This window comes from Pyrus communis, chromosome 2, assembly GCF_041283825.1.
Source record: "Pyrus communis isolate YQ-2024b chromosome 2, ASM4128382v1, whole genome shotgun sequence".
Lineage (NCBI taxonomy): Eukaryota > Viridiplantae > Streptophyta > Magnoliopsida > Rosales > Rosaceae > Pyrus > Pyrus communis.
This window is the reverse complement of record NC_142566.1, coordinates 28,482,353-28,503,285: the sequence shown is the minus strand read 5'-3', so window position 1 is coordinate 28,503,285 and position 20,933 is coordinate 28,482,353. Positions and strand designations below refer to the sequence as shown.

The 20,933-nt window shown below is 35.2% G+C and overlaps 3 protein-coding genes, 1 long non-coding RNA gene and 1 other non-coding gene across 8 annotated transcripts; 2 read left to right on the top strand and 3 right to left on the bottom strand.

The window, feature by feature from the left end:
• The first annotated feature begins 3,348 nt into the window (after positions 1-3,348).
• LOC137748904 (EG45-like domain containing protein) lies at positions 3,349-5,188 on the top strand. Its single transcript, XM_068489097.2, has 3 exons — positions 3,349-3,563; positions 4,560-4,836; positions 4,992-5,188. The coding sequence occupies exons 1-3, from the start codon at positions 3,446-3,448 to the stop codon at positions 4,996-4,998; spliced, it is 402 nt and encodes a 133-aa protein (XP_068345198.2). The 5' UTR covers positions 3,349-3,445; the 3' UTR covers positions 4,999-5,188.
• Positions 5,189-5,716: 528 nt separating this feature from the next.
• Positions 5,717-9,159, bottom strand: LOC137746509 (uncharacterized). Of its 4 annotated transcripts, none has more exons than XR_015960211.1 (4): positions 7,489-9,159; positions 7,257-7,390; positions 6,389-6,520; positions 5,717-6,211 (listed from the first exon to the last, which is right to left on the bottom strand). It is a non-coding gene; the product is annotated as an uncharacterized LOC137746509 (long non-coding RNA). The 4 variants fall into 4 exon arrangements; XR_015960213.1 differs by having other exon boundaries at positions 6,389-7,390; positions 7,489-7,534; positions 7,800-9,159; XR_015960212.1 differs by having other exon boundaries at positions 6,389-7,390; positions 7,489-7,998; positions 8,145-9,159.
• A 2,060-nt stretch (positions 9,160-11,219) lies between these two features.
• Positions 11,220-11,324, bottom strand: LOC137749092 (U6 spliceosomal RNA). The gene has a single exon (XR_015960266.1). It is a non-coding gene; the product is annotated as a U6 spliceosomal RNA (small nuclear RNA).
• A 1,737-nt stretch (positions 11,325-13,061) lies between these two features.
• Positions 13,062-14,337, top strand: LOC148698883 (protein ROLLING AND ERECT LEAF 2-like). Its single transcript, XM_088679320.1, has 2 exons — positions 13,062-13,221; positions 13,334-14,337. The coding sequence occupies exons 1-2, from the start codon at positions 13,062-13,064 to the stop codon at positions 14,335-14,337; spliced, it is 1,164 nt and encodes a 387-aa protein (XP_088535446.1).
• Positions 14,338-14,610: 273 nt separating this feature from the next.
• LOC137748226 (putative protein phosphatase 2C 27) lies at positions 14,611-17,850 on the bottom strand. Its single transcript, XM_068488340.2, has 4 exons — positions 17,406-17,850; positions 16,262-16,459; positions 15,923-16,134; positions 14,611-15,575 (listed from the first exon to the last, which is right to left on the bottom strand). The coding sequence occupies exons 1-4, from the start codon at positions 17,601-17,603 to the stop codon at positions 15,014-15,016; spliced, it is 1,170 nt and encodes a 389-aa protein (XP_068344441.2). The 5' UTR covers positions 17,604-17,850; the 3' UTR covers positions 14,611-15,013.
• Positions 17,851-20,933: the final 3,083 nt, after the last annotated feature.

Genomic DNA, 20,933 nt, shown 5'->3' with positions numbered 1-20,933 from the left:
GTTAGCCCATTGTAAGGCTAAGCCCACCCCTATCTCTCTTAGTGTAGATAATATCATTTGTTCAAAAAAAAAAAAAACAATCATTTGACAACTAATTTAGTCACATTATTATCTGTGTGCGAAAGACCTTTTTTTATAACCGGCATTACACACCTCTTAAAATATTTTGAACGTGTTTGAAAATAGAGAAAATAATATTTAATGAACAACTGATTAAATCATATTATTGCTAGCCTATTGTGAGGTACCAATTACTAAAAAAAAAACTGCACAAAAAAATTAATTATTAAAAAACACTGTTAAAATGACGAAAATACTCCTACCACATTTGACGCATTATTTTGGGTTGCTTTTCAAATTTTTTGTTTGAGAGACATTTTTGTCCAATTATTTTTAATGAAGCTTGTGACACAACAAAACACTATTTATTAGGCCATTGACTTTATATATAAAGATAAGAATAGTTCAAATCAACAAGTCCACTTGTATTGAGGATAATCCTGACAAACTTCTGGTCATAAAATTCACACGCAATGCTAGTGCAGTGGAACAGAGCTTCTGCTGCTCACCAATCATAGATAGACACGTGTTTAAGTAATTAATTTTTAAATCATAAATTGGACACTTGTCCATCTACTATTGGTGAGTAGCAAGAGCTGCTGCTGATTTTTTTAGCAGCCAAGTTATGTCCAATGCAGTGTTAGCTATTATATTACAGTAGAAGTTAGGGTACGTAGCCACATCACCAAAAGTTGGAATACTCTTCTTATATATTGAGTTTGAGTCTCCTCTTGACCATTCAAATTAATTTAAAGTAGATTATTATTAGAAAGAAATTATTCACCAATTTGGTCCGCTTGCAATTAATGGTTTATTTTTTATTTTTAGTTTTACTACAATTAATGTTACGACACTAAGTTAGACTTTAAAGGGAGAGAAGTTTGAACCCAAAAATCAGTGGTTTGACAAAAAAACTCTCCACCACTTATGGTTGCAACCAGCAGTTAACACCTGTGTGAAACATTTCTTCTTCATTTATCTTATTTAATTGCTATGCCTCAATTGAAACGAATATTAAACTACGGGCAAACATATATAGTTACTAAATGAGTATTGAGAGGAAAAAATATGTGTTTATTCGTAACCAATTTTAGTTGAATCTCACCTCTGTGCAACAGTAAAAATATAATTGATTAATTTGATACAAATAACAATATTAAGCGGAAAATTACCGTTTATAATTTTTTTATATGAGAAGTGTCACGGAGATAATATTTGCGTACATCGTATGGATGCACCACCTTATTTGCCTACTTGTGATACATGTATATTTACACGGTAGAAATTTCATAATTATACTATTTATTTTCATAATCGTTTATTAAATATCGTGTGTATGTGTAGAAAAAACAATCAAATTTGAAATTGTTTAGTTGTTAAGCGGGTGGAAAAGGTAGTGTGGAGATGCAAGCATTGTTCATGTTATGAGCCCTTGCAGACCTTTCATACTACAATTTTGGTGTATCAAACAATCAACTGAAAATATGAGTATACCTCTTAGAATTCAATTTTCATTAACTAAAATCCATAATTATAAATTTTTCTAAAAAAATCCAATGGCTAGGCTCCAACTAAGAAATATCCATAATTAAGTATGACTTGGCAAAAATTGGTATTTTTGGATGTCTAAATTACCCCTAATATCATTGACTTTGGGTCTATTACCTGTTATCTACATTTGTTTTATATTATTTCATACAATTAAATGTTTTGAAATGTTTATGCAGATTTGGAAAAGAAAAATTTTAGTGTCATGATTTCAATGCATATTAATAACAAAAATTACATGATATTAGAGTTTCGATTCCTTATTTAGTTGTTTTCACATTTATGTAAAAATGAGCATTATTTTTCCTTTTCAAATAATTGTAACAGGTAAATTAGTATTTTTCACAAATACACAAATGTTATTTTATTCAAAATTACCAATGTTTTACATATATAAAATAACAATATAAGTTCTAGGTAAAATAATACGTGCAAAATAATTTACCTACAGAATAAATAAATATTGTTTGATTCAAAAGTTAATTAAGTTATTTGCATACATATATATATATATATATATATAATAATATCAAAATGTGCCTAACATATGTAATAATACATGCAAAATAATTTACCTACAGAATAAATGAATGCTGATTGATTGCAAACAACACATAATAATAACAAATGTGCCTAGTATATGTAATAATACATGCAAAATAATTTACCTACAAAATAAAAGGATGTTTTAGTCAATTGATTCAAAGTTAATTAATTACCTATATTCTACTTAAAAATATAGGTAATTTATTTCACACAGATATAATAATAACAAAATGTGCCTAATGTATACATGCAAAATAATTTACCTACAATGATTGTCAAAGAAATATAAGAAATGGAACAAATGATGATAAGACAAGTATAAAGTAGATACTTTTGTAATTTACCTACAAAATAAATGAATGTTGATTGATTGCAAACAGCACATAATAATAACAAATGTGCCTAGTACATGTAATAATATATGCAAAATTATTTACCCACAAAATAAAAGGATGTTTTTAGTCAATTGATTCAAAGTTAATTAATTACCTATATTCTACTTAAAAATATAGGTAATTTATTTCACACATATATAATAACAACAAAATATTCCTAATGTATACATGCAAAATAATTTACCTACAATGATTGTCAAACAAATATAAGAAATGAAACAGATGATGGTAAGACAAGTATAAAGTAGATACTTTTGTAATAATAAAGCACTTATTTGTTATAATTATGGTGAATAATTAAATTCATCAACATAATTAGGGTGTTGTGGCACAATTATAAACTTTTTGAAAATATATAAGTATTTATTTGTTTACATGACAGTTTATTTCAAATTTGGGTTTTATTTTGAGTGCTACTACACCCACCCCTCAATGCTATCTTTTCACCCACCTCGTATTCTCATCCATCATAAAAAAGTTAAAAACACATAATACTCTTTTTACACCCACGATTATTCCTAGAATGTCCTTGATACATTTTTTTTCAACTATTTTCCTACAGAAAACAAAAAATGAAATTCAAAACCACATCACCCGACCCAATTCGATGGCAACCGCCTTCCCACCGCCAGCCAACTTTTTCTCTCTGGAAATTTGGAGGAAGAGAGGGCCTTGACGTGGCCTATTTCAATGGGAACGAGGAAAATGAGCGACATTCTCGATCGAATCGATTGACTGATGCATATGACGATTGACTTTCCATGTTTCCACTATAAAATGGAGAAAAGCATTTGCGTTTTTTCCCACAGAAACCAGATCAGACGCCTTTAATTTTGCCCTACAAAGTACTGCACTGGAAACAAAGTATACTAGCAAGTTGTTTTATAGGAGACAAAATGGGAATGGAGACGCGAGTTCTCATTGTGGTGGCCGTGGTGGCTATGTTTATATGCCTTCCCTTCGCAGCATACGCAGACGAGGGAACAGCCACTTATTATACACCTCCTTATGTTCGTAAGTATATATTTTACCATTTTCAATGTATGATCACAATCTAAATTAGTTCCTCATTGAGAAATTGGTGTTCTGTACACTGCTAGTTTTGCCATGGTGAGGAGAATTGGTGGCTCGTACATAACTTACGATGTCGATGCTCCTATTGGTATTAATTCTTATGTATGTACCAGTTGGCCTTCGGAGCTCGTTCTTATCTTTAAACCGATCAATCTGAAATAACGTACAATTTTTAGGGTCTAAGAATAAGATAAAATTATATTCTAGTCTGTCTAGAACCATAAACATCTTATGCTCAACAAACATTTTGGTACATAGATATATGTATGTATAGAAGAGTTCAAATTTTGAGTAGTGCTACATTTACAATCTATTTGTATTACTCTAATAGAGGTAGGCCGCATTAACAAATGTAGATCCCATCACATTTAGAGAGATGATAGAAATAGATGGTAAGAATAATTTACCTTTTGTGTATATGTAGTCATATCATTTTGTAATCGTGTAAATAAATAATCAATGTTAATTAACCCGGCTTATTCAACTACTCGTGTCGAAGGACTCAACTCGTTTGTAAATATGTTGTGATGTTTAGGTTAACCTTACCCATATATCTTGTCTTGTGACATGTAAACCTATGACTAATTTTCTGTATCTTTATTTTTATTTATCTAAATCTACTTATTCATGTTAATTCTAAAATCACATTTAACTTGATCAAGAACCCTTAAAAAAACCATTAAAAAATTTAGCTTCATAATTACATAAATGTCATACATTGCATACTAATATTTGGAGAAGTGAATCAGGTTCTGCATATAATACTAGTAAACGTGTTGATCGTGTCAAAATTTGGGTTACCGAGTTTGGCACTAACCCAACTCGTTTATTATTGATTGTGCTTAGGAGATCATTTCATATTCATTTTTATATGCCAAAACTGGCAACATATATGCATGCCCTTAATTATGCATGTATTGTTTGGTGGACGTGCAGCATCCTCGTGCAACGGATACCAAAATGATGGAGTGATGATAGCGGCAGCAAGCGATGCCATTTGGGGCAACAGAGCTGCGTGTGGAAGACGCTACAGTGTGACATGCATCGGAGCCACCAACCAAGGTGTGCCACAGCCTTGCAAGGGGAATAGCGTTGTCGTTAAAATTGTGGATTACTGTCCTCCCGGATGCCGAGGAACCATGGATCTCTTTCAAGAAGCCTTTGCTGCAATTGCTGACCCCAACGCCGGAAAAATCAAGATTCGTTATACCCAGTAAGCGTGCGCACACGTGTGTGTGTGTATATATATATACACACACCAATCTATATAATTTTTTTTTTTCCCTTTAGTTAATAAAATTCATCATAATTAACCTCAGAGTATGAATTGAAATTTTATTTCGTCTCGGTTTTGTGGTGAGTATGCAGGGTTTGAAGCAAGCACGCTATCCAAGAATGAATAAAGTAGTCATGTAGACTAAGAAGGTTATATCATATGCTCCAAGGACCACTTGTAATAAAACCTATTAAGTAATTGTGTTTCACAATTTCAGTCGTGATGAGCTGATGTTATGAATAAATGCGTGTTTATATATTCAAATAAAGAGTTTAAATATTGTTTTTTATTGTACAACATCTACATGCACTTTCTCGAATATATATATATATATATATATAAAGTAGAACTACCCACACATGCATTTTTAATTGTGATATACCATTTTCACTTTTCGGTTGTATGTATAGCATTATTTAAATATATGTATTTGATAATTAAAATATGACTTTAGCTCCTTATACTTAATTTTTTTACTTCATTAGAAGAAAAAAGCTCGTCTTGCACGGTGAATGCCTGTAATTAATTGCAATCCACCATGAATATTATGTCCCGCTAGTATTCTAGATGTGACAAAAAGTCTCAGCTTCTACCACGGGCTATGCCCGTTGTCAAATGCAAAATAACCACGGATTGTACCCGTGATAGATTGAGATCTAACACCACATGCTATGGCCGTTGTCGATTACTAATTGACCACAGCTAATGCCCATTATAAATTATTTTCCAAAATTAAAAAAAAATAAAACTATTTAACAAATATATTTGTATTTATATATTTTAGTACAAAATTGCATATTTACTAAAATATAATAACTACATAAAAAATACTTGATAATATTATAACATAATTTAAAAATACTTGAGTTTCCAAATGAATATATAAACAATGGAAGTCATAAAGTACTATCCATGTAGTGCCTAATGAATACATAAACAACAGAAGTCATAAAGTACTATCCATGTAGTGCCAAAGTACCATTTTCTAGTCTAATTAAGTACGAACTAAAATTACTCTCCAACGCGGACGTAATTTGATGGCCAAGCAATTGTACTAGATATAGCATCCTCCAGGACACAAAATTCACTTGTAGGGCGGTACAAAGATATATTCTCTACTCTGACAACATTTACCCAAACTTTCCAACAATCAAGACCAAACATCATGTGATGAACTTTCACCTCAGGATTTGTTGATTCTATTTCTTCAGTTGAAGACATCGAGACAAGTTAAACAAAATTAGTTTTGTGGACATAAAGCCCCAAAATCTGACCCATAGGCTGTGCATTTTGTAACTGCCTCATCGGGGACCTAAAAAACAACAGTAACAAAATAAGAAAGAGTAGAACAAGATTATTTTATTATTTCCCAAAAGAACTGCAACAACCATATCCTCTATTGAAAGGTGTACATGGAGACATATAGAGCACTACCACGTTTATATCATTCTATTGAAATGAACAAAAGTGGAAGGCAAGTTAATATTACCCAATGATATTTCTCCACATTTCCCGGTTTTATAATGTTCATCCAATCGGTTAATCCTTTCTTTCTCTCTGTAGACTGTTCGCTTGGCCTTACCAATTCCGTTGGCCTGATTCATCCACCCATTTCCTTAAGCTGAGTAACAAGGGGTAAGAACAATACATCACTAAAAATAATCAACATTCAAAATCTTTGTGATAAGATTAAACAGTCTTGTGGACATAAACATGACCATATTATGCATCATTCAGATCTTCAATAAAAGCATATAATTTAATAAAGACATAACCATCCAATCATAATGTCAGCATAAACACACGGTAAGCTCATAGTTCTATTTTCAAAATAAGAGGGCCAAACAAACGTTGATAACAAATGTCAGTAAGTTCGCAAAATGAATGATAGAGAGTTCATTAGAGATTATGCATTGAAGGAATACATTTTATATTCATGCCCTTTTGCACAGAGAAATCAGATGGCGTTCCTTCACAACAAAACACTACCCCTCATGTAAGCACACTACTCATGCCTATTTGATCAATATGAAATACAGGCCTGAGTTTAAAAGTTCAGACACATAAGTCAATCCCTGTAGTTTAGCACCCTACTCAAAATGAACACAAATATAACTGAAACACAAAATGATTAATCTAGCCCACCTTCAGTAATTTTCACATAGAACCAAAGCATCACATACATCTCAAAACAAGTATCAATGTTTATACTTACTACATGACAACATGTCAAATAACAGGAGCAGAAATAAGGAAAACATCACCTAGGCCCTAATTAATCACATGTTGTCAATAAATAAGGGGGACCATTATTTTTTTTAGGACAAGGGGAAAGGCAGAATTCCCAAGTTTCCAACCTGTTGTACAGTTGTAGCAGTCACTGTATCCCAAAGGTGTTGGCAGTGTAAGTATTTGACTGCAATCTAATACGCCTTGGCTCAATATCCACAGAGCTCTTTGACCAAAAGGCGAAGGTAGATGAGTCAGTTTTCTGCATGAGAAGAAAAATAAACATACAAATTACTTTTACCTCAATACATAAATTAAAAGTTCCTTAACGAACTTGATGCTAAAGTAAAATGAACTTACATCACATCTTGTAACGTTGTCAAGGGGATATATTCTCAACGTCCGACTGGTAGCAGGATCAAGCATACGAATATCATCCAAACCAATATGATATAGAATTTAGTATCGGCAAATCTTAACAAATCAATAGGAAAGATTTGAAAGAAAGCAGGGGGAAGGAACTAAACAAGAGCAATGGATGGCATTCTAAACACTATCCATACTTTAAACCAACATAAAGATGATCATCTCGAGGAATACCAGAAACAGCTGCATGATAATATGCATTTCAAAAATAGGTGAGTCCAAGGCGGTGTTTTTATAACTCTTACCTTGGTAATCCATTCCAACATAGACTAAGAGGCCATAGTGCTCTAATTCTAAGTAGCATCGAGTCCCTATTTGCCATTTCTTTAGAGTAACAGTTATGTGAAAACATGATCTCTTCTGCCAAGGCTCCCAATTACAGTTGTAACCTAAGCTACAAACTTAAGTTGTTGAAATCACAGTGAACGACATAGCAGAACTAATCTGTTCCCACAACAACACAATCACAAGTGAAAATTAACAATGTGAAAATCCAATCACAATAAACACAATAGAAACTAACAAGTTATATGCTTCTAATTAAAGTTAAAATTTTACTTATATAGAACACAGTATCTCCTTGTTCATACCTGGCAAAGGACATCCACAGCGCTCTGCCCTCCACTTTCAGCCAACAGCTTGACCCGAAACTTTTGCACCCCACTCTTCGCGTCTTCTTGCGTATCGGCCTTGGGTACTGCGCGGACGATCTTGTTCGAGCTTGCCGGTGTAGTTTTCCCAGATGGGACACTGATCGACCTCCCGTAATCATCGAACAAAGTCGAACTTGACGACTTAGGTGCGGTGCCGCGAGCTCCATATGGCTCCACCTTATCACCTTCGTAAGCATAAACACCGTCACCATACCCGCATCGAGACCTGCATCATACCAATTCCCATATGAATCCGAACCCAAATCGGATTGGGTATGCAGAGGTGGAGGCGTTTGGAAATTTCTGAAGAGGAAAAGCAGAGAAGCTGCGAGAGAGAAATGAAAAGGAGGGAGAGCTAACGCGCTCTCTTTGAAAATAGGGAGTTGAGATTTTGGGCGCTATGCCAAAATTTTGGCAGACCTCTAAATTTTTAGTCTCCCACCTCTTCCAAATGTTTTCAATTATGAACATAAAAACATCCACTACGGGCCAAAGGTGTGGTGAATTCACAAAAGACGATGCGGTAGTTTGAAGTAACCACTACAAGCATATATCATGGTAATTATGATATTCTATCACGGATTTAAATGTCCGTTGTAGATTATTCGCTTTTAATAACGGTTCAAAATTTGACCGTGATACATTAATGTTATCTACCATGAGTTAAACTTGGTTGTGGTAATTGAATAGTTTTTACCACAAGTTAAACTTGGTCGTGGTACATTAAGTTTGAAGAATGTTGACTACACTGCCAATGTCCACCATTCTTCTATTGACTATGGCATGAGCCAATTGGAAGAGATAACCAGGGCGTCATTGTAGAGGAAGTTTACTCTTTTGACCTCCTAACCCATAAAGCCAATGAGGGAAGTTTACTCATTCAACCTCCTAACCCATAAAGCCACCGAGGGAGGTTTACTCCTTCGGCCTCCTAATCACTATTTATAGTATCATGTGTACAATCAATAATAGAATCCAAGGAATGTAATCAACTTAAGAAATAAGTGATCTAAGTAAGTTAGATCAACAAGACCTTTCTCTTATGTTCATTCTTAAAACGTTCCTAGCCATAGAATTGTCAATTAGGCATTGGCAATCTGCTTAGGTTAGTATGTGTAATGTTAACTCAAGCAGGAGTATGACTAATCTCAAGTCATTTAATGTTGGACATTGAGGCAAATACATAGGTGCTCAAAAGGTTGTTGAGTCCACTGAACAATGATCAAAAGCGAGCTCTAAAATACATATCATGTAAGAACTCATAAGTTACAATAATGAAAATTAGTCATTTGACTTGATGGATCATAGTTTACTAGTGGTTAGGTCCTTGACATTTGACTATGTCAAAGGCATTCCACTGAGGGTATCCACGACATTGTTGAGGTCCAGCTACCTAGTCATGTAGATATGTGAATGTATGACAAGGGATCTCTAACATTCCATGGTGGAAGGGGAATACTCTAAGATATGATTAAAGAGTCTTTGGCCAAAACATATGAATATGACGTAGGAAGTATATTCCAAATCATATTCAAGATAACCTTATAGAGAAGTATCACATTTGATAGTAGACTTGAAACAATCTATCATTTAAACAATGTGATCAAGAGTATTGAATTAGAGAATAACTGTATAGCTTTATAGTTGTAACTGGATAGGTTCTCCAACCATTTTTACTTAGCTTGGGTAGCCGCAACATACTATTAGGTGTCATTTATGGTTTGTGGAAGTCCTGAAGATTAGCAATCACTAATCTTCTTCAAAGAGAGAATTGAAATGTGGTTGCAATTCACAATCGATCGTTAAGAGTAACAATCGCCTAATGCCTCGATAATTGGAACCCAATGGATCTACACTGGGTAAGGATGAATGTGAGGAAATATAAATGAAATGGATAAACAATTAAATAGTTTATTTGAGCATGGTCATGATTAATTAATTTGTTAATTAATCATATGAAAACTTTTGTATTGGGCTTTATGTTAGTTTTGGGGTTCATGGCCTAAAAGGGTTTTGGTCCACAAGTCATATTGAGTTTAAGTTGTTTGACAACTAAAAATTAAATGGAAATTAACCCAATAACTAAGCTAAAACCGAGGATGATAGTTGGCTTATTACAAGTTTTCCATTGACTTGTGAGATGGTATAAAAACAACTTTATAGCCATATCCTCTTTAAGGTTTCTTTAAGGCAAAAAGTGAAACATTCTCTCTCTCTGTCTCTCTCTCTCTCTCTACAAAGAGGTCGCCCATACTTAGGATGGTTTACTAGCATCAGATCATTCCTTAGTTCATCTATCTTTTCTTCATCATATATTCTTGGTGTGGAGACTTAAAGGCACCAAACTTTTGGTGCTTTTGGAGATCCTTTCCTCACATCCTCAAGAAGTCAGGGGAAGTAAAGAAGAAACCATCCAAGAAGAGAATAACACAAACACATGAAGCATCAGTATCTTGGAGTGAACTTGAAGGCCTTCTACTTGGGTGAATGCCTTGTGTAATCAAGGATGAGCTTCAAGGGTAATGAAACTCAATCTCTTTCCTTTTTAATTTGTAAAGAGTCTTATTGTGAAGTCTAGAATTATTGTTTGGCTTTTCTTGTCAAATCTTGTAAGTTGTACTACACATACTCTAGATAGATTTAGGGTTCAAATGTCATTTTTGGGATATTACCGTTGGAAATATTTTTCTCAAGAGCTTAACTTTTACATCAAAGGTTTGTTCATACATATGCATTTCATGCTAATATTTCCAATTCATTATGTCTAGTGGTTCTATCTCGTCAATACTTCTCGCTGCTTTCACACGAAATGGGCAAACACTTTAAGACAACCCACATGGACCATCTGTCAACTTTTTCCCGAGAGTGGATTTTTGACCCTAGATCTTTCCAGATTGCTTTTGCACATAACATGTGGTTGTTTGGTCCCCTTTCTTGTTTGAAACTCAACCCTCTTTAAAAGCTAAATCTAGGGTTTTTTTTTTGTCAAACGATAGATTTTGTTAGATTAGCTAAAATTTGGACCATTTTTGGATTCATGTGTGTCATCCTTGCGCAGGGGCCGTGCTAATCTTCTCTGCATCGTTCCAATTTTTCTTTTTGGCTAGGTGATTTGCATTTCCAGAAGATAGTGTGTTTTAGCTTTGAGCTGCCTCTTGTGTTCTTCATTAGAAACCTTAGCCATAAAATCACATTCATGCACTAAATACCCAAATTGTTGCATATTAGGGTAGCATTGTCTTTGTGATTTTGTTTTAAGTTTGTGGTCAAGTTTTTCAATTTTCAAATATTTAAACTAACCTCTTTTTTATTCATGTCAGTTTCTTCCTTCAAGTATTTAACTGAAGAAATTAACTGGTCAATGAATCCAGATCTACATCAGCCCCATCATAACATCATTTGCATTTTGGTTGATTTGATTTTGGTACCACAAGATGAAGAGCTCAAGAGAAGCTTTACTTCTTGAAGACCGAAGGAATCCTCTTCTCGAGCAAAGTAAGGTTGCATAAAGGTAAAGTTGCTTCGTAGATTAGTCTTGGAATTGAGCTTTGTGTTGTACTTTGTAAGAACCTTATTTGCAATAGTGAATTAGACTTAATTGAGAGTCCTCAGTTTTTTAAGCCAGAGGTGGGTTTTTCTAGCCAAAAACTCCTTATGCAGTTTATTGCTTTTCTAGTTTACATATCTTACTCTTTACATGTGATATATGTTCATCGTTATTTGCAAATATATAAGTCCATGAAACTAAGCTTGTTAGAGTTAAAATGTGCATTAAACTGGATCTTAGTTAACCAGGAACACTTCAGTAAACCAAACTTTAAATTGACTACTTCTGGTGTTGGTAAACTAACATATCTAACTACTTTTGCTGTTAGTAAACTAACATATCTGATCTTAGTTGACTGGTGTTGTTGACTAGTTAGACAAGCACATATATAGATTTTTAATTGCAGGATATTCCACCTGATACCAATTTCAAGTGTTATCAGAACCTTGCTCTAGATATACGTAGAGTGGTCTCTCGGTGTTACTAATATTGGGTGAAGTCTCACCATGGACCGTGACCGCGTTGCTGGATCTTGCAACTCTCCTCTGTTCTTTGATGGAACAAACTATGCTTCGGGGAGTGAGAAGTTTCAAATCTTTATGGAAGCACATGATCTGAATGTTGTTGATAAGCTCATTCGAGGATTGTTGATGGAGAATTTGTGATTAGGGCTAAAAGCAATTGGACTCAAGGGGAGATTTCTTCAGCCATGGCTAATAGAAAGGCACATAATACTATTGTCTTGGCCATCTCACCAAATCAGTTTGCACATATGCGTTATTGCACCACCACAAAACAAGTATGGGACAAACTCAGAATTCTACATGACAAACAAGTGAAGGATCTTAAACTCCAAATGACTCTTTCAAAGTTTGAAGATTTAAGAATGTTGGAGTGTGAGACCTTCTCGGTCTTCTATGTTGAGTGATTTAAAACCGAGCACAAACATGGCATGTCGTCAATTTCTTTTTAGTGACGGTAAAATGACATGGTTTCGGCCCCCGTTTCCTGTTCTTTGCCCGCGCAAGCACTTTTCCCTTCAGGCCAAGGAAAAAAAAAAAGAAAAGGGAAATAGTTTCCCTACTTGCCGTGGGATTACTAAAAAAGAGTAAGAAATTACCCTTTTTGATGGGAAAACCATGTCAATTACCTGTTTAGACATGGATTTCTACGCACTACTATAAATCAACACCCTCCCTCCCGCCACCATGAACAAACACAAACAACACCAACAGTTTCTCGAGCTCTTAATTTCCCGGCCGCGAAAAACTTGCAAGTCGAGAGGAATTCAACTTGTAAGTCGAGACATGGGTTCGGCTGGCTCGAAGAGTAAGCAAGACAATGCGAATAGAAAGGACTTGATGAAATCAGTGAAGATGAACAGGTACGCGTTTGCGGATACACAGCGCGAGCATATTCTCGCGCTCCTTGAAGTAGCGGAGGCTATAAAGTTGTTTATAGAAAGCCGTTCTTTCGAAGTTTCTACGCACTCTTAAAAATGCAGCCAGAGGAAATGAGCTGCAGGAAAATTCACACTGTGCTGAGACAGATGAGGAATAAGAGGAGGTGGATCAAACAGTGCAGTCACCACGGGGAGATTCCGATTGCTCCGATGGTGACGGTGATAGAAAAGAGGAGGTGAAGATAAGTAATGAAAAGGGTAGAGAGAAAGAACTGTTGGAAGCATTGAAAGATGTAGAAGACTACTCCCGTCTGGCGTATGATTCTAGTTTGCACGTTTCGAGGATGTTAGAGACCGGCATGGCTCAGGTGGAATCTGCAGCCGAGGAAATTAAAGGTAATCTCCGTTCAATGACGCGGAGGCGCTCCATCTCATCTACATTGTCTTGGTCTTCTTCTCATAAAAGTCTACGTGAATCTAGCTTAAGAAGTTCTTCAACACGGGCTCGTTTAGATATTAGTTTCCTCGATGACAATGGAACTCCAAGCCATTCGTTAACGCTAGGAAAGCTATATGCTTTGGAGAAAAACCTCTACAGCGAGCAGAAGGTAATAGAGGAAGCCGAGAGAATTTATAACCGAAAATCGGAAGAACTAGACACCAAAATATACGAGATTGAAATCTTGTATTGCAGCAGCATAATGAGCAACTCGAAGAAAATGTCTGAATTTCTGGAAACCCAAAAGAGAATAATGTCCGAAGTGAACTTTCTCAAATGTCCGTCCAATAGAACGCTCTGCAATGACTCGAACCAGGTTGCTACTCGGAAGCTCGAAAAGGAACTTCTAAATTGGCGTACACGCTTTGCTTCGTATGTTTATTCGCAAAAGGCGTACGTCAAAGCTCTAGACCGCTGGCTAGCTAAGTTGGATGATGTTGAAACTGAAAGCAAGTTAAAATCGAAGGGGGTTAACCTGTCATCGCTTGCAATCTGTCGGCATTGGTCAAATGGCCTAGATAAGCTGCCATATCAAGCAGTGACTTGTGCCATCAAAAGCTTCGTGAAAGATGTCCGGGCCCTGAGGGATCAACAACATAAGGAGCGCCGACAAAAGAGGGAGGTTGACAAGCTTGCCAGAAGACTCGGGAGGGAGAGTTTTTTGGCAGGAAACAGACCTTAAGGAACAGATGCGGATTGAGAAGAAGAAACTTCATACTATTACGCAGAAGACGCGGGATATCGCTGTGAATGGATTTCAGACACGGTTTTCTAAAGTTTTCGGTTCCATGGCTGAGTTTTTCGACCCCATGGCCGATTTGTTTTCAGAGCCTGCTACAAAAAAAGTCTGGTCGTCCAAGCAAAAATGCAAGCAGGACTCAGGTGAAGGCGATCGACAGATGAAAAGGATGCGTACTAGGTTTTCAGAATGTTAGGCAACTTCAGGAATGTTGGGTTTCTTTTAAAGTACATAATTATGTACTCTTGTTCGAATAACAGTAACCTTAACAATTACAAATTTTGAGTTCTAACAGATAAAATTTATGTACACGACTTGAAAAACTAAAGGTACAATAACAGAACAATCTCTCCGAATATCCGACAAGCCTGAATACCTCGGATATTCAATGCGTTCTTTCCTTGAATAAGCTTTCGAACTCTATCGTTCGCCAATAGGGTACAAGTATTTATTCCAAAACTCGATAATACAAACATCTTCTGTATCCTTGTTCTCTGGAACAGATTCGAGCACCGGATTTTGGATGAATGTATATACATAGGGCGAACTCTGGTCCATTGGCTGTATTATTGCTGACCGGTTGCCCATCAGGGAATTATCGACAAATAAACGAGTGATTCTATCTGTCTAAGAAGAATTTGAGATTCTGAAGTCCCTCGGCAGAAATGCTTCGTCTGACTCGAGGTCTCTCTACCACCACATGTGGAGGTGGCTCCAAGTGGAAACTTACCATGACAAGCGTCAAATTGTCCGTTGCTCCCCGCTTTATTGCCTCCTCTACTATTTGCTTGCAGCACAACTTCACATCATTGTGCTCTTGCAGTCTCCTTCGAGCGAAATCAACAGCGTTTTGGCTGGTGAACATTTCCCATATCCCATCACTGCCAATTATCAAAAACTCATCGTCTTTGCTCAGTGTCATCAGTTTAAGTTCTGGCTCAGCGCTCAAGGGTCCGCCACTTTCACCCATGTCCTTCAGTCCTTCAAGATGCCAATTACCTAATGCACGGGTCACACCTAACTCACCATTTAGAAAACCATCATCAATATATCCACCCAAGGACTCAACCCGCGTTCTTTCTTTTGTACAACATGGCCTATGATCCCTTGACATTTCTACAGCCACTCCACATCGCGATAATACAGCCCGGCAATCTCCCGCATTTGCCACAAGCAAAGATCTGTTCAAAATAATAATATCACTGTGAAACAGGCTAATTGGCACGCAAAAGGTCTAATAGATAAAAAACTAAGCGGTCTCAAGAACGGGGCTTGACAGGGTAATACCAGAACTCGAGTGGGGAGATATAGGGCATGGATACTATTTTTATTTTATGTTTTGCTCATTCAACAGACACAATTCATTTTTCCACATAACACCGAATGAATGGGCCTATGAAGTTTTTTCTCTTACTCTTTAACCTGATGACCAAGACTTGCAGTGACAGATTATCCAAGACACCACTTGTAATATAACACCATGATTATAAATAATAACCAACCTATACCGCAAGAAAGAGTTCCTTACCTCCCAAATATCATTGCAGTGAGTGCAGTTGTGCCAGAAGCACGGGAAGCCTCAAGAGAACACGTCTTTGCAAACGCAGCATCTGTCTCCATAAATGACCTTGTTATCACCTTTTCAAGTTCTAAAGGAAAGTCAGCATCCTCAACAATGACTCTTGGTAAATTGTCACGAACAAAGTGTGCTGCATCCTTTCCTCCATGGCCATCAAATACCTGTTTATTCAAATTTCCATTTACATCATTAAGATTGGAGAAAAAACAGAAGTCAGAACCGTTCTGTATGAGCTTTCATTGGGATGGTTTGAATTGTTGTAAAAGGAAGGGAGCGAGAAAAACTTACACCATAGAAAGAGATAGCTTCCCCACCGAGTAGATTATAACCAAACTGCTTAGCTAAGTCACCAATGCATATATGAGTATCCTCCATATGGGTTCGACCCCCAATATCAGACCACTCTCCTGACCTAAGGGCAGGAACAAAGTTGAACAGGCTCTGCTTTCTGTCTGCAATCACTGTATCCTCGCCTATGCTTTCAAGCTAAAAGGCAGCCAACGTGAACGAACTCAAATCAGAATGTGAAGGAATGCAAGTAAAAAGATTAAGGAAACAAATTTTTGGAAACTAAAGTTTCACCAAGTATCATATGCACAGTTTCACATGGAAAATGCTCTCCAACCACAAAATCAATGCACAAAAGTTGACATAGCACCTAAACATCAACGCCGACGGGATGCCAACAAAAGGATGGGAAATGAAAATCTACTAAAGCAAAGTCTAAGGCTGTGAAATATAAATTCTGTCAACACATAACAAGCATCAATTCCCCTCCATATTCCACAATCCAAGGAATCTTTGAAAGGAAGAGCTTTAATCATAAGCATTCAGCTGCACAGAGCACAATAAGGAAATACATAACTTCTGCAAAGGAATCGCCTCAGGATCAATGAAAGCGAAACACAGATGTGAAATTTACTAAATTGGGTTGGTTCAAGGCTTCAGGCACAAAAATTTCGTTTAAGATGCAGCACAGCAGCAGTACAAACTAATGACTACAGGAAAATTAATGGGAGCAATGCAAGGATAAAAAAAATTAACTGAAAGCTTAAGTAAATAATCAAGGGTAAAAATTACTTCCAATCATCAATCCCATAAGAAAACAAAGATCCAGAACTCAATTTCAAACAAAAGGTCCTAAAAAGTTTCAAAATTGAGACAAACCCAACAGAGAAAAGCAGTCAACGAACAAGAAGCTTCACTTTCAAATGAATTCAACAGGGTTTTCTGAATACTGGACTCAAATTTTACCAAATGGGTCCTAAAAAGTTACAAAATTGAGACGAACCCAATAAAACCAACCAGTCAAAGGACAAAAGTTTATACTTCAAATCAATTCAACACTCAAGCTTAGCCAAAGGGGTCCTAAAAGTTTCAAACTTGAGACAAGCCCAATATATTTAAGCAGCCAAAGGACAAGAATTCTTACTTGAAACGAATTTATCATGTTCTTCTGAGGACTTGAGCTCATCACAGCAGGAGTTTCCCGGTCCAAATTCTCCTCCTCCGTCCGGTGGTCGAATTGCTGAGACCACTGCTTGTTGTTATTGTCATTGGAATCGATGTTGTTATTATTCTCCATGTTCCCCATTTCTTGACCGAGCTGTTCTGCGTCTATCAGGCACATGATGCTGCTGATGAAATTGTTAATGGCGGTGTTGCTGAGTTGCTGAGGGAATCCGAAAGTAGTAAGAAACAGAGAGGGAAGAAAAATATAGATTTGTGGGTGACTGGTGAGAAGATTCTGAGAATATGTGAGTGGCAAATAGGGGCCTCTGGTTATGGTAGTTGTTGTAGTCTCAGAGAGGAGAGAGAGAGAGAGAGAGAGAGAGAGAGAGAGAGGAATACCAGATTTTTCTGTGAAAGCGTGGCTGGAAACCAGTTTGTTGGGTTCTTGTGATATTATTATATCCTTTTCCTATTTTCATTGTTCAAATGTTTTATGTTTATATTTTTTTTATTGGTAAATAAAAATTTTCATTTTATTTTAAAAAATTACATTGCATTTCATTCTTTTTATTTTTTTTAACAAATAATTGAATAATATATAGAAATTTATCTAAACCATGTAAAGTGAGGAAAGTTTCAATTCGAAACTTCAAGCGGTCCAAAAGCTATCTAGATTTGGAGTTAAAATGAATTATTCCCTTAAAATTAATAATTACAATAATAATAGGCGTTCAACTGATTTTACTATACAGTATCAAATATTATGAGTTATCTTCAATTAGTTGGTACACTCGTTAAATTTTTTGAAGTTTTTCGGTGCACATTTTATTATTAAAATGTTTTTAGGTTGGGGACGAATTACAAGTTCATCTTCCACAAGACACGTCATGAATTCAATTCCTAGTGTTGATAAATCATACAATAAGGGCCAAAGAGAGGCTAAAATATTTTAGGAAGTCTTCGAGACTCTGAAAGAGTGAACAGATGTTGACCAAGGCACTCTAAAATGCCATTGTATTTCATGCATTTTTGTTTTTTAATAGCTTTGTTAAAATCAACATTTTTATTTTATAAAATCTCAAAAATTTAAAGATACCATTTTTTTTCCTCGATATTTTAGAGAGACCTAAAACTATGCTCAAATTTCCCAGAAGAAATGTCCTTGAAAATATCTAAAAGCTGCCTTTATTTTGCTTTTATTAAATCTAAATTGTCATTTGATTAAATGCCCCAATTGAAAATGTCTTAACCACTAATAACTAATTAATTAATTAATTTGGTCGTAACCACCATTAGCCAAAAATCACAGTCTTAATCGTCCCTTTTTGACAATATATTATTAGATGCGTGAGAATATACAATTTTAAGTGCAATGACCAAATATATTTCACAATGGATGATAAAAAATAAATATAAAACATTAAAAAGAATTATGCTTACATCACGCACAGCTGTGGGATATTTTTGATAAAAAAACATATATCAGAATATAAAAAATAAGACAAATTCCTTGTTGTTTTGGTCGGTAGACAATTTCCTTATTTATACACTAAAAAAAGGAAGTTTTGTTTCTTGTTAGAATTAAAAAAAAATTACCATTGACCGCGGTAATAAATAGATAAGCTACACAATAAACCATCTATAATTTTGTAATTAAAGTTATTATCTACAGAAGTTGAAGTCAAAACCACATGCTTACAAATACAAAAAAGTATAACTAAATTTAAACTAAGTGACTAAACGAGAAAAGAAGTTAAAAATGAAAGAAATGTTTGGGCAAAAATAGAACAAAAAATCTCCAAGTATGGGATTTGGAATAGACTTACAAGATATAAGCAACTATACATGATGATGTTATCCACACACTTCTTTTTTTTCTTTCAACACACATTATGTTATGTTAATTTATGTCATTTTATTCTCTTCAATTTATTAAATCTAACGGCTAAAAATTGAAAGAAATGTGCTGAAGGTAAATGAGGTGTGTGGATAGCACCACCTCTTATATACATGATGATGTTATCCACACACTTCTTTTTTTACTTTCAACACACATTATGTTAATTTATGTCATTTTATTATCTTCAATTTATTAAATCTAACGGCTAAAAATTGAAAGAAATATGTTGAAGGTAAATGAGGTGTGTGGATGGCACCACCTCTTATATATGATGGGTTTTGTTTCATCCTTTTTACCTTCTACACCCTCCTTGTTAGTTTCTGTCATTTAATTCTCTTCAATTCATTAAATCTGATAGCTGAAAATTAAGAGAAATGTGCAGAAGGTAAAAAAAGGTTTGTAGATAGCACCACCTATGTTGAGTTTTGTTTCATTGCATAACTTTCCATAACACATAAGATAAAAGAGTAGTCGGCTTGATTAAGTTAACACATATATACTTAACCAAAAAATATTTAATCTTCCACCTGAATTTTCCTACACTTGTCCATCAAGCCTTAGAATATGAGGGAGGAATTCTACTGCCCCAACAATTATTTTCAAATCCATAAGATTTGTCCAAAGCCTAATAAGTTAAATGGCAAGTTATGTGAGGCCTAATAAGTTAAAAGACAAGTTATATTAGGAAGGTAGTTTAATTTAATTTGACAACAATTGCTCCAAAAAAGTTTGAAAGTGAAACTAAAGGACATATTCATTAAAAGGAAATGATAATGCCAGACAATGACAATGGATTTTTTTTCTTCTGCTTTCCACTTTCACCATGGCAAATTGGTAAGGCTTAAATTATAGATTTTTGAATGTAATCGGGATATACAGATTCTTTATATATTTCTCATCACGAGAACTGATATATATCGAGAAAAAAGTAATCACAGTTGTATGTAGAACTATATAGAAACGAAGTGAAACTTACATGCATTTAGAAGTGAGAACTACACAATTAGAGCATTCACAAATCATGATACATTTTAACAATTTTTCACATAATAATAAATAATTAACTTGAAATACCGCTAACCATAGCATCCGGCTGTAGAAGTCTTTCGTGCTTTTGCCTTTTGCCTCTACGAAGGGTTGCTTGCTAGTTGCGACAATACCATCCACTTCTGTACAACTTATCCACCATCACCATATTTTTTACATTTTAAAGTAATTTCCTTTTTCACAATAATTACACTGCGGGTGTAAATTCACTGTCAATTATTTCCAGTCCCTCAAACAAGCTATTGCTAAGAGTAATTCCACTCCTAAAGACTTTGCATTAACACCCAGCTTATTTATTCACTCAAGTAAACAGTAATAGACCGCAGTGAACAGTAATAGACCAAAACATCTCCACCCCTAATAAAAAATAGCCTAGTCAATTTTATTAAAATTTTATTAATTTTTATTATAAAATAATAATTTGGTTTTAAATTTTTGACTTCCCTAAACCCTAAACCGAAAACTTTTACATTCATTGATGGTGAGACAACAAAAATTACTGACACCCATCCCGTCTTCTTCTTCTTCTTGTTATTCTTCCCACTTTTCCCAGTTTTTTCT